This window comes from Talpa europaea, assembly GCF_964194135.1.
Source record: "Talpa europaea genome assembly, chromosome: 11".
NCBI lineage: Eukaryota > Metazoa > Chordata > Mammalia > Eulipotyphla > Talpidae > Talpa > Talpa europaea.
Window position 1 is genome coordinate 43916292 of NC_140078.1, and position 15488 is coordinate 43931779.

Consider the following 15488-nt stretch of genomic DNA (forward strand, 5'->3'; position numbering starts at 1 on the left):
AAGCTTTGGAAGCAACCCAAATGCCCAAAAATAGATGACTGGATCAAGAAGATGTGGTACATATACACCATGGAATATTACTCAGCATTCAAAAAAGGTAAACACATGCAATTTGCAGCAACATGGATGGTGCTGGAAGGGATCATGGTCAGCGAAATAAGCCAGAAAGAAAAAGAAAAATACCGGATGGTCTCACTCAAAGCAGGAAACTAGAAAACTTAAATAAGGGACCAGGAAAATGAATAACTATATGAAAGAATATATCAAAATCAACAAACAATATGAACCAGAGACACTCTATGGGCAGTGGGGGGCGGGTAAAGAAGGGCTTGGGGTCAAAATAAGGGGGTTGTAATTGCATGGGGAATATAAAAAAATAAAATTTAAAATGTGAAAAAAAAGAAACAATAGTAAATGGTTTTAAATTTAGATTTGTAATCTCTAGGAGTGGAATTAGGTCCCCATTTAATATCGTAAGCTAAATTATGTAAGAAAATCAGAATTAGCAGTTTTTATTTTTTGAATAGTTTTACTAGCATGTAACTGGCCCGTAAAAATCTGTACATGTCAATTATAGCATTTGATAAGTTTTTGACACCTGTATATATCCATGAATCCATTATAATCAGGATAGAAAATATATCCAACACTCTCTGAAGTTTCCTCATGTCCCTTTGTAATTATTTTTAATGTCTGATATGTATGTGTATATATGCACAAATAAAACATTACATTCATAATTATATAGATTTTGATAGTACTATAAATCTAATGGGGGAAAGCTAGCAATATTGTTTATTCTACCCATAATGCTAGATAAAATTTTATAGATACATATTTCTAATAACTAAATGTTTCATTGAAGTAACATTGGTTTATAGCATAAAGGCTTCCAGTGCACATTTTTACAAATCAGCATATTTATAAATCATTGTTTCTTTAGAGACAATATTGTCCTCACCACTAAAATTGTGTTTTCCATCTTTCATTATATGATTGACCCTTTTTACCCATTTTATTGATTCCCCCACCCCTTCCCTCTAGTAACCACTATTTTGTTCTTGTAATCTAAAAGTTTTGTTCATTTGTTTACCTGTCACATGACTACAATTATATGGTGTTTGTCTTTCTCTGATGTATTTCACTTAATGTCCTCTAATTTGCAAAATACAATTATTAACAACCAAAATTCTAAGTGAAGTGAGAAGTGAAGCTCTACTGTAACTAACCAGGGAAGTATTAGACTGTAAACCAATGCGGCAAAGCTGCACATTGGCATGAGGCACAGGAACCCTGTGACAGTGTCACTAATCTGAGTGGTAGTATGAATGTTTTTTTGTGAAATGTAAATACATGCCCTGCACAAACAAGTCCTTGAATTGTTTCTCATCTGTCCAAGTTTTCAAGGGGAAACAGAAGATAGTTTTCAGCTGCATAATATTTTTCCTTAGAAAGGGATAAATATTTGACTTAGCCATGTTTGCTAAGGTAACTGAAAGATCCATCCTCGGCTGAGCCCCACTAGATATGCTGACCAATCGGGAAACTGGTTCTCACCCTGCTGTTTGTAAAAGACCAAAGCCCATCAGGCTTCATTGCGGATGACAGTGCCCCTCACTCCACCCCTCCCAGCTTTTTAATTGCAATAGAAACCTGGGGCAATGAGTAGTGAGGAGAATGGAAACAAAAACAACAAAAATAAACATCAGTGTTTTAGTTAATGCCAATGTTGTATACAGGCAGTCAGTCACACAAACAGAACAGCTACAATGACTGCACCCACAGTCTGCTATGAAATTCCTGTTAGAGGAGAATGTGAGGCCACAGAAGTGTAGTTACTTGACTCAGGAACACTGAATTGCTGGTGTGAATATAGAATAGCGTGACGTGTATGTGTTGATATTTATATCTATCTGTATATCATTATACTATATCTTTTAAAAAAATAAACATCAGCATTTTAGTCATTTTGAAGTGTATGTTCAGTAATATTTAACCACATACACCTTGTGAAATATCTCCAGAAATATATCTTAATGGAAACCCAAAACTTTATGCCCATTAAATAACAGCTTACTAAACATTTTGTCATTATGCAATGTGTAAATGCTTATCTTTTTTTCTTTTCAATATATAAGCTTTATTTTACTATGTATTTTCATCATCTGCATTAGAATGTGAATTCGGCAAAGGTAAGGACATGGTATCATTTACAGTTCAATCATCATAACAGTCCAATTCAGAATATTAGAAGTTCTTGGTAAATGTTCATTAATAATTGAAAATTTTATAAATAAGGTGAAAACAAAACTCCTGTCAACATCCGCCCCCAAATCCTAACAGATACCATTTTCTGTCTATGAATTTGACTAGTCTAGGAATCTTGTGTAAGTGAAATCATGCTATTTGCCTATGATTGGTTTATTTCACCTAGTGTAATGTCCTTTAAATGTCTGGAATGTCCTCCATGTTGCAGCATGTGTCAGAATTTGCTTTCTTTTTAAGTCTGAATAATATTCCATTATGTGTATGTGTCATGTTTGCTTATCCATTCATCTGCCGATAGCATTTGGGTTGCTTCATCTCTTAGCTACTGTGAATAGTACTGCAGTGAACATAAGAGTGCAAATTTCTCTCTGAGATCCTGCTTTCAGTTCTTTACGATCTATACCTGCAAGTGGGATTGCTCATGAATTACTGTACTTACCTACAAACAAAGCAACTCAACCTGACTTAATCCACAAGGAAATATATAGAATCCTACTGGTGTGGAGATTGTGCAGGCTTCAGACTCTTTCACAGTAGTGTTGAACCAATCACTGCAGCCCAGAGAGTGCCATGCACCCATTGGCTGCCGTCAGAATGCACAGCCCAGTCAACAGCCAGGAGGACAAGCTTGCATGTTTGATTGGATGGCGAGGGTCCATTTCTCAGGTTACCAGATGCTGAGGAAACCTGCCACATCATCTAAATCTAGCATGGGAGGTTAGGAGTACAAACTAGAGCCCAGAGGCTCAACAACTTGCTCTACACTGCTGTGCCAGAGTTTCTTTATTAAGATGAAAGGTGCTTTTGAGAATTATACAAGTGGATACCTGTAAGAGTAATGACTGGTTCTCTTGGGGCCTCCCTGGTGGCACAGGCAGTTGAGCACAGTGCTGTGAAGCTGTCCACAGCCTCTGCAGTGCTGTTTCAATCCCCGCCTGCCACAGAGCAACCCACATGGCATGGCAGACCTCTCTTGTCCTGCTCACTGCTCCCCTCAGCAGTGTATTTCCGTCAGCCTGCATATTCTAGTCCCTGCTCTGTCTCTGGTGAATCCGCTTGCCCTCCCACACATCTGTGCCCTGGTTCTTGTATAAATAAATAAATCTTTAAAAAAAAATGACTGACTCTCAACAAATTTTAATTTGACTGTTATAAAAGTGGCTAACATTTAAAAAGCAGGTGACTAGGCATCAAAATACTGATTTCTGCTTTCTCAAGCAAATTATATGTAGCAACAGCAGCAATTCTCATGGAAAAAAAAAAAACTGTGGAGTGTAGCAATAGCTTCTCCTTTTGGAGAGATATAGACTCTCCTCTGATGGGTGCTCCCCTCTGTACCCTGTGTCTGTCACTTCTGGTCCCTGAAGAGGTGTCAGTTTGGGCCCCACCCTTGTCAAACTGGAGAGATGAGATAACTCAAGCCCTCATTTTAAAAAATCCAAAAAATGACAGAGTCTTTTGGAAAATGTGCCTTAGATAAAATGTTTCATTTTTTCCTTCATACGCTCACACAAATGATGCAGGGTTGTTTCTGTTTTCCACATTTTACTAGGATAGTAAGTGAGCATATATATTGTCTTTGAATACACAGCTTAAAATCTACCCTTTTACAGCTCATAAAAGTGAAACCCTTGCACTTGTGAAATGCCTAAGCCTTTCAGGGCTCTCTGAAGGTGGGTGTCCTCTTTTCCTGTTTTTAAATGGAAGCTGGGTCATTTGCAGCCTGGACAAGTTCTGGGTTAGTGGGAGCACCACTGGGGTTATTTCTGTGTGTAATCCAGAGGTCTCCTCCAATTTTTGGTGTTCCCTGGGAGGTAAGCCTTGGCTCAGAGCGCCCCCCCCCCCGCCACCTCCAGGACAGCCCATAATGGGTACCACAAGCTTTCTCAAGCCATCATATCCCCCAAATCAGGGTCCCTGATGCCATTTGGGCTAAGAGCACTTTCAGAGGTCATGGTAAGTTTTGTCGATGACTAACGAGAAAGATCGCATTCTCCTTCCAATTTCCATGTGATGATGGATGATGAATCCCAGAAGTAAATAGATTATGGTGTCATCTGGGGTCACTGAAGTTGGTATGGTTGCTCTTACACTGGTGTAATTTAGTCAACATCCACTTCAGAGAAACCACTGGTGCTACTTGGAAATCTCCAAGTCTCAGCAAGCAGCCAAGTGACACCAAGGCTTTAAGCTAAGCCAGTGGTCTGCATTAATGCAGTGATCCAGGATTTCCATCAGAGCTGGAGATTAAAGGGATATCAGAGGCAGCTATGTCCAGCAAGTGTCCTTACAGTTACTGCCTCTCATGGACATGCTGGCAAATCAATTATATCCCTCTTACATCTACTGAATACATGGATGGGTCTGCTATTCTCCTGATACCACTCAGTGAGATTTTGCACATAGGGAAAGTTAATTTTATAGACTAAAAGTAAAGAAGAATCAGACCATGGGTAAATGTATGTTTTTGCTTTTCAGGACAATTTTAAAGCATGAGAAAGATAATGAAGCTTTTATTTAAAAATTAGGACCATTTATTCCTCTTTACTCTATTTTTTTTTTGTTTTTTTTTTTTGTTTTGTTTTTTTTTTTTTTTAATAGAGGCATGCTTTATTTATTTGTTTGCTGGTTTGTTTGTTTTGTTTATACATGCACTGGGTACAGTCAGAAGTGCGGGAGGGTGAGAGAATTCACCAGAGCCAGAGCGGGGAGCAGAGCAGGCAGAAGGACCGAAGGACACTGCTGAGGGGAGCAGCGGGCGGCAGGAGAGGTCTGCACGCCATGTGGGACCCTCCTCCAGTGGCCGGGGAGCAGCCGGGGATCGAACCGGCGCCGCAGAGGCCGCGGGCAGCTTCGCAACCCAGCGCTCAACCGCTGCGCCACCGGGGAGGCCCTTTACTCTATTTTTTTAAGATTTATTTATTTATACAAGAACCAGGGTACAGGCCAGATGCATGGGAGGGTGAGAGGATTCACCAGAGACAGAGCAGGGAGCAGAACAGGCAGACGACAGAAATACACTGCTGAGGGGAGCAGCGGGCACAACTGAAGAGGTCTGCTGCGCCATGTGGGACCCTCGCCGGCTGGCCGGCATCGAACCCACGCTACAGAGGCTGTGGGAAGCTTCACAGTGCAGCACCCAACCGCCTGCACCACCAGGGAGGCCCGAGTCCTCTTTACTGTTGAGACTTGATGAAATATATACATACCTTCAGGCATGTAAATGGGCCTGTCTTGTTATAGTAAGACAACAGTTCAACAGTGAAAACACTAATGTGTACTGGGCACTGGCAGGACAGTCACAGTATACAGAGATAAAAAGCCAGCAGAGTGTGTGTCACGAGAAATCTCTTAATGCCTTACAATGTAAGAACAAGGTTATCTACTACACCAGTCCCTGGAGAGTGTCAGTCTGGAACATACACTGAAGATCATCTATTACATGTCTCCAATGAATGAGGATTGGAAGGGGCCTGAAGATGTCATGTTGTGAGGCCAGAAACACAAGTTTGGTAGAAGACCAGGTGAGGAGATACTGCCTTTGTATCCTCCTGCATGCAGGAAAGCCAGAGCTAGAGGCGCACGCATCTAGCCTCCTCACCCTCGTAAGAATTCAGAACCCTAAGATCTTCTACTGTCCAATATTTGGCATTCTGAATTAGAGGCATTTTAGAGACAGGATGTTGAGGTATATAAAGGTGTTGTTCTACCTGGAAACATACATGCTTTTCATGAAGCTTCAGCATCCTAGGAAATTTGGGAACCCCGGAGGGAATGGAGCCCATGAGTAAATGATGGGTGTTGTCCTGGCCAGCAATTCTCAGTTAGGGCCCAACTGAGTCTACATCTCTGCTCAGTCAGACGAATGACATGGAGACGTCACGCTGCACCAAGTTGACTGATTCACATACAGAACGTGTCCTCAAGTTGTCTGTGCAGAATTTTCCTGTGAGAAGGAAATCCTTTTACCCAAATATATGTTCTGGTAAATTTCATTGAAGGAAATCCAGACTGAGGCAGAAAGCAGCATGGAGGCCAGACTGTGCCTGCCAGCAACCACAGAGTATATCTCATCACTCTTGGAGATGTCATTTAAGATAGACTGAAAGAAAATACACCTTTTCTAAAGAAACACCTCTTGTAGTTGAGGAGTCCCTCAACTCAGCCTTATGAGAAAAAGTATCTTGCTTTTTATAGTGAGTGCTTACTTGGACTTGAATCATCTATAGTTCTGTCATGCTGTGGGACTCACCTGCCCCAGTACTAAATGATGGAAATGTCTATAAAAACCAAGACATCCTACTTAAGATGGTCAAACTTGGCAGGAAATGATGCAGGCTGTTCAGACACTGCACCCAGCATGACTGCAAGCAGGGAATCTTTGTCAAGCTATTTCATTTCCTTGGCCTCAAATTCACACAAGGACTTGAACAAGGTGACCTGGAATCTGCTTCCTGTCTGCGAGTGCCATGTGCTTCAGTTTCTGAAGTCAGGGCCAAGGGAATTCCCACTTTGGCCTCCCGTGGATGCAACTCAGAATAGCTAATCTTTAGTGCAGATTTGTGGTGTTTTGAGCTGTGTCTGGAGCTAAGAATCCAGTATCTACTGAATAAGAGAGCAGGAAAACTAGAATATAAAACATACTGCTAATGAATCATCTTTCAACTTACACTCTGTGCAGCACATTCAACTAATTGTATGTGTACTATGTGTTTGATTTAAAGATGTCTTAATGTTCTGTAGAGACAAAGCATCTCATTTAAGAAATCTTCTGTTTGTGGTAGAACTCTGAGGGAAAAAAAATCATGGGAAAATATACTTTAATTATTAAATTTAAGTTATTAATTCATTCACAGGATAGATAAGACATAGAAACATGCAGGTGAAAAAATATAAAAATATATTTTTACATTTATAATTTTTTCTATTGCTAGTCATAGTTCAGTAAAATTCCAGAAAATAAGAAAACTGGGACTTGTGTTTGGGATGAAAAACAAATGGGAAACTTATCTATGAATTAGTATCTACAGACAGGGACCTGTGCTCTGACCATCATGCAGAAGACATATTAGTAAGTTTGACAGTGACACTTAATCAGTATTTTGTTCCCCAGCCTCATGGGTGCAGGGGTGGGGTGAAATGGAGCTCGCCCACAGGTGGGCTGATTTGGCCACCAGAATGAAGGTATGTGCACCAAAGACGAGCAGTGGAGGAGGCATCTGCAGTGTTTGAGGCTGGCACCTTTTGGATCATGTGGCAGTGGATGACTTGTTAAGTACAAATGGGGATCAGCATCTCCATTGCACCCTGACATGGGCATGGAGAGCCTAGGGCCCTTTCTTGAAGGATAAGATGACAATATGAGAAGGGAGTAAAGATCCAGAAAAGCCAAAGGTAAGAAAAATCATCTTCAATTGCAGCGGAGGCATGAGGAGAACAGGCCAAGAAGATGCAAAGGAGACAGAAGACTCTAGATCTCACCAGGATAACAGATAAATGACAATAATGTTGGGTTCTATTTACGCTCACTCACCCCCTCGATCCCCCCTCCATGTCACTGTTTTTTTTAGATGTAACTATGTTCTACCTCCCAAGCTTCCCAGGCCTCTTTCCTGGGAGCTTGCCATTTTCAGAACCCTCTTTTTCCCCCACTTCCTCCCAGATACCTGGGTCAGGGGCTCAGAGATGTGCCAAGCCTATAGGGAAGTTCCTCAAGTCTTCCCTTTCTGAAAGTCCCATGTATTTCAGGTGGTTTTGTTTTCCAGTTGCAGGGGAGACCATGCTTGTTGATGATTATATCTGCTATGGATAACTGGCAGGTCAAAATAGCAACAAGCTTATCATAGTAGCTAGTGACACTTACTGAACCTCTAGTGTATTTCAGGGCTGTCCTAAGAGTTTACCACCTATGGCATGCAGTCTCCATAGCAACTCCTTGAGTAAAAGACGATGGTTTTTGTCCTCATTTATGGATGAGATAGTCAAAATCTTCAGGGACTAATTTGCTCAAGACTGTTGTTAAATTTGCATCATAATTATTTAAACATACAAAATATGTAGGAGAAAAAATAGTGTGTGTAATTAGTTGAGTTTAAAGTGAGTTATCATGGAGTGATATATCTGATTTTCTTCACATAAGTAAGAAGTTTTGTTATACATGTATCCTAAAGGTTTCTAAACAAATAGACTAGAAAGAAATATAACCAAATATAAACTATGGTTATTTTGGGAATGAGTGGTTATTTTCTTTCTAATTGCTGTGTTTTCTTGACTTTCTATACCAGAGAAAGAGAAATTTTATTTTGAAATACAAAAGAATCATATGGAAGAACACTGTAAAATGCAGCTGTGGTGGGGACATTTCTAAATTTGAGTGGGATGAGGATGGGGGGTGGGAATGTGGGAACAAAGTGTTCATTACTTCCAAGGGAGTGGCTTCTACCTTAGAGCCCCTGGTGCAAATAGTGGTAACTGAGAGGAGCTCTGTGGTGTGGGGAGCTCCTATGAAGTTATTTTGGCAACTGGTGGGTTTTGCTGAGATAAGCATTTTCTGGTCAGTAAAACCAAGTTATTTTGGGCCACCATAATTGTGAGTTAGACAGGTGGTTTTAGCATGGAATTTTTAATTTATTGTCAGTATAGTCTATTTACTTTGGACAAGACTGCAAACCTTTGTTAAAATGACAGCCCCATGCAAATCTCTTCTTTGTTAAGAGTGGATGCAAATTTCCAAGGTAGGCTGGACCCAGGTGAGGGGGACTCTGAGAGAATTATGGTGTTACTTTTAATTATTGTCATGCACCACATGGTACTACTATATAAGTGGGTTTTATATCATGGCTTTATGTGTGTACAGTGGAATATTTAACCTTAGTTACTATTTAGCATTTCTTTATTCACTTTTGATGCCATATAAGTGTTTTGTAATTTCTAAAATTATAGTGAATTTGCCTTGAAACAACATCTATTAGAATATTTCTTCAGTATCAAAAATGTTTTCTACATTATTCCACCCTAACAGTCTATGATATTCAGTCTGTCCCAAACATCAGGCACTTTATACAGTTAATAACAACCAAAGCAATAACATAGACCAGCAAAGCCAATAGGGTGAATTTGTAAGCAGAAGAAATGATACCTTATGTGAGGTGAGAGTCCTATGAAAATCATACACTCCCTCTACTGTTAAAAAGTGCTGCTTTCTCCAGATGAATGCTTGAGGTACTTCTACTGTGAGAGATTTTTTTTTTTTTTAAGATTTATTTATTTGTTTATACAAGCACTTGGTACAGTCAGAAGCACCGGAGGGTGAGAGAATTCACCAGAGCCAGAGGAGAGCGCAGAGCAGGCAGACTGATGAAGTACACTGCTGAGGGGAGCAGCGGGCGGCAGGAGAGGTCTGTGCGCCATGTGGGACCCGGCTGGGGATCAAACCGGCACTGCAGATGCTGCGGGCAGCTTCGCAACCCAGCACGCAACCGCTGCGCCACCGGGTAGGCCCTGTGAGAGATTTTTTGACACGTAACTCCTGAGTCTACTTGTCTCCCCATCCCTATCCTCCGGTGCCTCTGAAAGCCATGTTCCCTGCACTCTGTGATGCAAGTACCTTCTGCCAAAGGCTGACACCTCCCACTTCCCCTTCCTGGCTTATGTTCACCCTGTTCCCCAACACATCCTTTCTCTTTATTAGGACATAGTTTGCAGACACTTGGGGATGTGTTTTCTTTCTGTCCATCACTTCATTCTTTCTAAAACCATTATAGTATGGTTATTACAGAAGAAATTTCCCCTCTGCAATCCCCAACAAAAACATCACTTGTAAACTGTTAAAGGCATTATTTGTTGACTTCCCGTGAAGTGGGAGATAGTTGACAAGCATTGAAATGGAAAGTGGCATCTGTCAGTTAAGGAAAGAGAAAAATACTCCTGCTTTTGAGAGGAAGGACTGAATGTCAGTTTTAAAAACTGAGCAGTCCATTAGCTCCAGTACCTTGTGTTAGAGAAGTTATTGTTTTTGAAACATAGTATTGAAGAGGTTACAGTGTGAGGACAGAAAGCCTCTAGCAATACACAAAGCTTGACTGTGGATTCTTCCCTGCTGTAGCTTAGCCCAGAGCACAAGCTGGCCTGGTAGCCAGCATGCTTCCTCAAACGCTGGAAGCGTTTCACACCTGAAACGGCTGTGTTGAAAACTCTCTGGGGAGAGAGATCAACTGAGCAATCAGTTATCAAGCTCTCCAAGGGATTCTGCTGTAGTCAAGTGCCAGAACCACTGCTGCCCCCTGAGAACTGGGGACACGGACACCAGTCATCCATTTAACTTGCACCTACTGCTAATAATCATGGATGCATTTGTTGAACACTGACCCTGTGTTGTGCTAACTCATCTCCAGGTGTCATCTCATTCATTGAATCCTTGTTGTAACCTCTCAGTTCCTAAGGGGCTTACCTCTGAACTAGAGAGATATGTTATTAGTGTCACTGTAACAGTGGTATGGACACAACAAGGCAAGAGCACCTGGAGAAAGCCAACTTCATACAGGAGTAAAGTCTTCAGAGATGCCCTGGAAGGAAGAAGAAGACTTTCCAAAGGAAAGAAAAGACCATATTCCTGAGGATCTGAGGGATCAAATGCATGGCGTTAGAAGGGCATATGTCAACAGTAGCCAATCCTGATAGGGAGTTGCTTCCTCTCTGTAAAACCACCTTCTCCCATGACTTCCAAGATGCTTTTTCCTCTAAAACCCATCTACCTGCAGCAATCCTTTCAGCTGCTCTTCTGAGTGGAAGTCTGGATAATGAGGCATTTTCTAACAGTTGGAACAGGAAAGGCAGTGGGAGGAAAAAGATCATGTTAAAAGTAAGCTGAAGTTGGGCCTCTCCTGGTGGTGCAGCGGTTGAGCGCTGGGCTGCGAGGCTACCCACAGCCTCTGCAGCACCAGTTCAATCCCCAGCCACTGGCAAGGGTCCCACACACACACACACAAAAAAAGTAAGCTGAAGTTTCTTACATTTCCAGAAATATTGTGGGTTAAATGTCTTGAAAACCCTGCTGTTACAAAGCTTCTGAAATGCTGGATTTTATATGATGAACTTACAAGAGAGTAAATTAATACATACTGTCTAGAAGATGAAGAGAAAGAAAATAGGAGAGTAAAGGAGAGCTGATGTACCCTGGGCTTCTCGGGAAACAGTTGTCTACCCAGTTGTCTGGGGCCTGCGCTGGGCATAATGATCCAGTGCTGGGCTGCCTGGCTGCCCAGGTCAACAGGACCCTCCAGGGACTCTCCTTGGTGAAAAGAAGGCATGCAAAGTAGCATCAGGAAAGGACAAGAATGTTATAGTGGCCTCAGTTTAACTGCAAAATGTTAGTCTCTGATGAACCCCCCTGCCCATATTACAAAGACACTGCAGGAGCTTCTAAGGTCGCAAGGAGTGTGAAGATGGCTGAGCACCAAGATGGAAAAAGTGGACAGGAAGATATTTGAACTCTAATGACTGGAAACGTTAGTTGTTTAATAGATTTTATAGATGGCAAATCCTTAGAAACCATCAGTAAGGAAATAAAAGGACAGATTGGCCAAGAAAGAACCTTGTAATCTCACATGGGTGGGGGGAAGGAAAAGTTAACATTTTTCATTTTAGTTTCAGTGTTTCTTAAAACATCCAATAAAATATTTCATGACAGAAGTGCAGTGGTGACTTGATAAGCACTCACTAACTCCACTTTTTTTTGATACAACACAAAGAGGTAGGAGATGGGAAGATGAGACGATACCATTCACTGGGCAAGTTTTGTGTTGGGATTGGGCTTTTGACACCCAAGGGAGAGAGGAGACAGGTGTCAGAAATCTGTTCCCTGTGGTGGGTGAAACTTAAGTAGGTGCTTACAGCTTCCCAGAAGTTTTCCCAGTCTTTGCCCATGCTACCGTCTCTTTCTGGCTCATGGTTCACTCTGCATTCTGAGCCTGGTGCAGGCATGGACTGCTCCCGGCTCCTTGCTACCTGTTACAGGTGACTTGGCACTGCATTTTGCAGTCATCCTTCCTATTCCTGTCTGCCTCCTCCATGCTTAGGCCTACTTTACCTGCTCTGCCTACATCAGCTCTCTGGCCTCCAGCATAGGTTCATAGCGAGCCTTCCCAGAATATGTTAACTGGTTTCAGGGATGAAGCAACCTGGACCCTGGAGAAGATCCATGAGAAGTGGAGGGTCCTCTGGGCAGAGGGGACCTCTAGTACTGACACCCTTCATTGAATCCACACATATCGAATGTAGACCTCTCATACCTTTTTTCACTTGAGTAATAGTGGCTTAATTTAGAGCAGTGATTCTTAACTTTTTTTTCCTGCTTCAGAATTTCTGAAGGTCATAAAAAAGCTCAGGCAAAGATTCTTGATTTTAGAATTGAATGGAAGGGGTTGGGGTGGACTTGGGGGTCCCCCTCAACCAGGGCTGCATTCTGCCTTCCCAGAGGATTTTTGTCTGGAACCCTACTTATAGGAATGGTCCTAGTTTCCACAAGGCCTAATTTGAGATTTCTACTTAAAGGAAGCAAATTTCTTGAAGTTCCTTCATATTTAGTGGTGACTACTGGGGTCAACAAGCAACTATAAACCAGAGACACACTATGAGGGGGAGGTGCAGGAGGAGGGAGTAGGATCAAAAAAGGGGGCTGGGAATTGTATGGAGACTATAACCAAGATGAAAATGCATGCAAAAATGAAAAAATGATGTAAAAATATACAGTTAAAAAAAAGAAGAAAAAAACTGAAAAGAGAAACAGATAAAATTTAAAAAAAAAATCTGTATCCAGGGGAACCATGGGCTCTTCCTTGGCTGGCACATGCCTGCAGTGGAGGTGTGCCAGAGCCACCACCCCACACATCCAATCCCTGTAAGCAATCCTGTGGTCACTGTTTCATCTACCTCCTTCCAGATGAAACTGAGATGGAGAATCATTCAGATGCCCGTGTGAGCAGTCCATCAACAGACACACCGTGTTTGAATATAGGTCTCTGTGACCTAAAACATGCCCTTGCATCAAATAGTGCTGCTTTACATTAGAACAAAATGTGTTAGTTTTGTTGACCTATTTAGTGACAGTGACACAGGGAGGCAAGAAATGTGTCTGCCTGAGTCGTCTGAGCTGCCTTTGACAGCTGTGCACTGGGGAAGCTCTGAGCAGTGTCAACATTGGGTTTGATTTGGGGGACAAAAGATTTTGTGGTGGTATTAACCTGCAAGTAGTTTATTTTTCCCTCCAACTAAAAGTCTTGCAACAAAAGACAAAAAGATAACAAGAGGAAAAAGGTGATTGTTAAAATGCATTCACTGTGCTCAGATACATTGCCTTGTGCATTTGCACATCCTCATCATCCCTTCTTTGCATTCTGTTCTTTTCAACTTTCTTTGTGAAATGTTTAATTTTTCAATTGTGCTCATATCTTTACTATTCATAATCCCAAATAAAACAACACCTGAAGGGTTTTTCTAATTGGTGCTCTTTAGATTTTGCTAATTCTGTGCTGCTAGTCTACTGTTCAGTTAAAATCACAATGCTTTTAGATGCAGTTATGATGTAAGGACCATCCGTGCATGATGATGGGGTGTGTACACTCGATGCGTCCATGGCCTTTATTCACAATAGGCATCTTATGACTGCTGATTGGAGCAATAATTTTAAAACAAATACATTGAAACTACAGTACAGTGCAGTTCTAATTTCCTGGACTGCCATAAATAGCACTTAGATAAATTTAAGGGATTCTGAAATATAAATCTATTTCTGCATTACATTATTAAAAAAAAAAACAAACTCTGCTATCTACAGATAGGTCAGAGTTTTGTGTCCTGTATCCTTCCAACCCTAGAACTTTTCTTCTCTGTGCATAGAGCTGTCAGTGAGCTCAGAGAACCTATAACACTAAGGAAAAAAATCCAGTAACTTCAATCTATTCATCTAACTCCAAAGAGCACCACATACATGTCAAATAGCTTCAGTGCTCCCCTTTCATTTTCATGTTTGTGGGGACCTTGACTTTGATAGTGGCTGACAGCTCTGTGCGTTTATTCCTTCAGTCCAGTAAATCACATTTAGTGCACAGGGCTAGAGCGCTTCAACCAAGGGTACTTTGTTAGGATTCTTTTTAATTTTATGCAAAGATTCCCTTCTAACATTATCTCTTATTTAAGCTAGAAGTCTGTCTTACATCTGAAAATGAGGAGAGCACCAGATATTGACCAAATGTCATTTATATTTTAGGCCACATGTCAAATGTAGGAAGTCCCAAACAGTATTAATTTCTAAGTTTCTTTATACTTTTTAAACTCCAATTTTTAAATAGAACTCATCTTAGTCTGAATGTTTAAATGTTTGCCCATTGTCATCTACAGGATAAAAACTCAAAGGGCTCAATCACAAAATGCTGATTTTTGAAGGAGAATTTTGTGCTTAGTCATGCGTATGTACATGGTGCCCTCTGTTTAGTGTCTCCAAGGAAGTGGCTATGTACCCTCCTTTATTCTCTGCACTCTGAATCCCCAATTTCAGATGTGGCAGACATGTTGGTGCTGGGCTTGTTTGGCAATGTGGGGTCTCACGTGTCCACTGATCTGGTTCTTGCCATGTTTTGTCCAGTGACCCTGCCCCTGGATGCTGGAGGTATCTGCAGCACAGATGGGGTTCCCCCCGTGTTGTCAGAGGCCGAGGAAACTGTGTCTGTTGGCAGCTGTTTCGCATCAGAAGACACGACAGAGGACTCAGGGGTGATGAGTTCCCCCTCAGACATCATCTCACTAGATTCTCAGCATGACACCATGAAATCCAAGGATAAGTGGGCCACAGACCAGGAAGACTACAGTGACCAGGACTTGGCTGCAACTCCAGAACTCGGTCCCCAGAAGAGCCCTTCATGGGAGAGAAATGGCTCTAGGAACTGGAATCCAAGGTGAGTTGGGACATCTGGGAAGGAGGACAGTCTTTTGTCATGGTAATTCAAGCAGTCATTAAGAGTCTACTATGAGCCAGGTATCCACAGAAATCACACTCCCCACTTTGTGGGAGGGGGGGTATTGTCCACAATACCTTGACACTTTACAGATACACAGGTATTTATATATAATACATTATATATTATCATGTTGGTTTTTAAGCTTTATATAAATGGTCCCACACTCTTAGTATGCCTTTTCATGTTTTCAAGATTGATCCATGATGA

The 15488-nt window shown here is 41.5% G+C and overlaps 1 protein-coding gene across 1 annotated transcript in view; it reads left to right on the forward strand.

Annotated features, from left to right (window-relative positions):
- Nucleotides 1–14832: 14832 nt before the first annotated feature.
- LOC311179351 (protein cordon-bleu-like) overlaps nucleotides 14833–15488 on the forward strand; it is a gene marked incomplete at both ends in the record, with an annotated part of 31029 nt that continues 30373 nt past the window's right edge. The window contains one exon of the mRNA XM_084246575.1: nucleotides 14833–15218. Within this exon, the coding sequence (XP_084102701.1) occupies nucleotides 14833–15218 (386 nt within the window). The remainder of the gene's footprint in view (nucleotides 15219–15488) is intronic.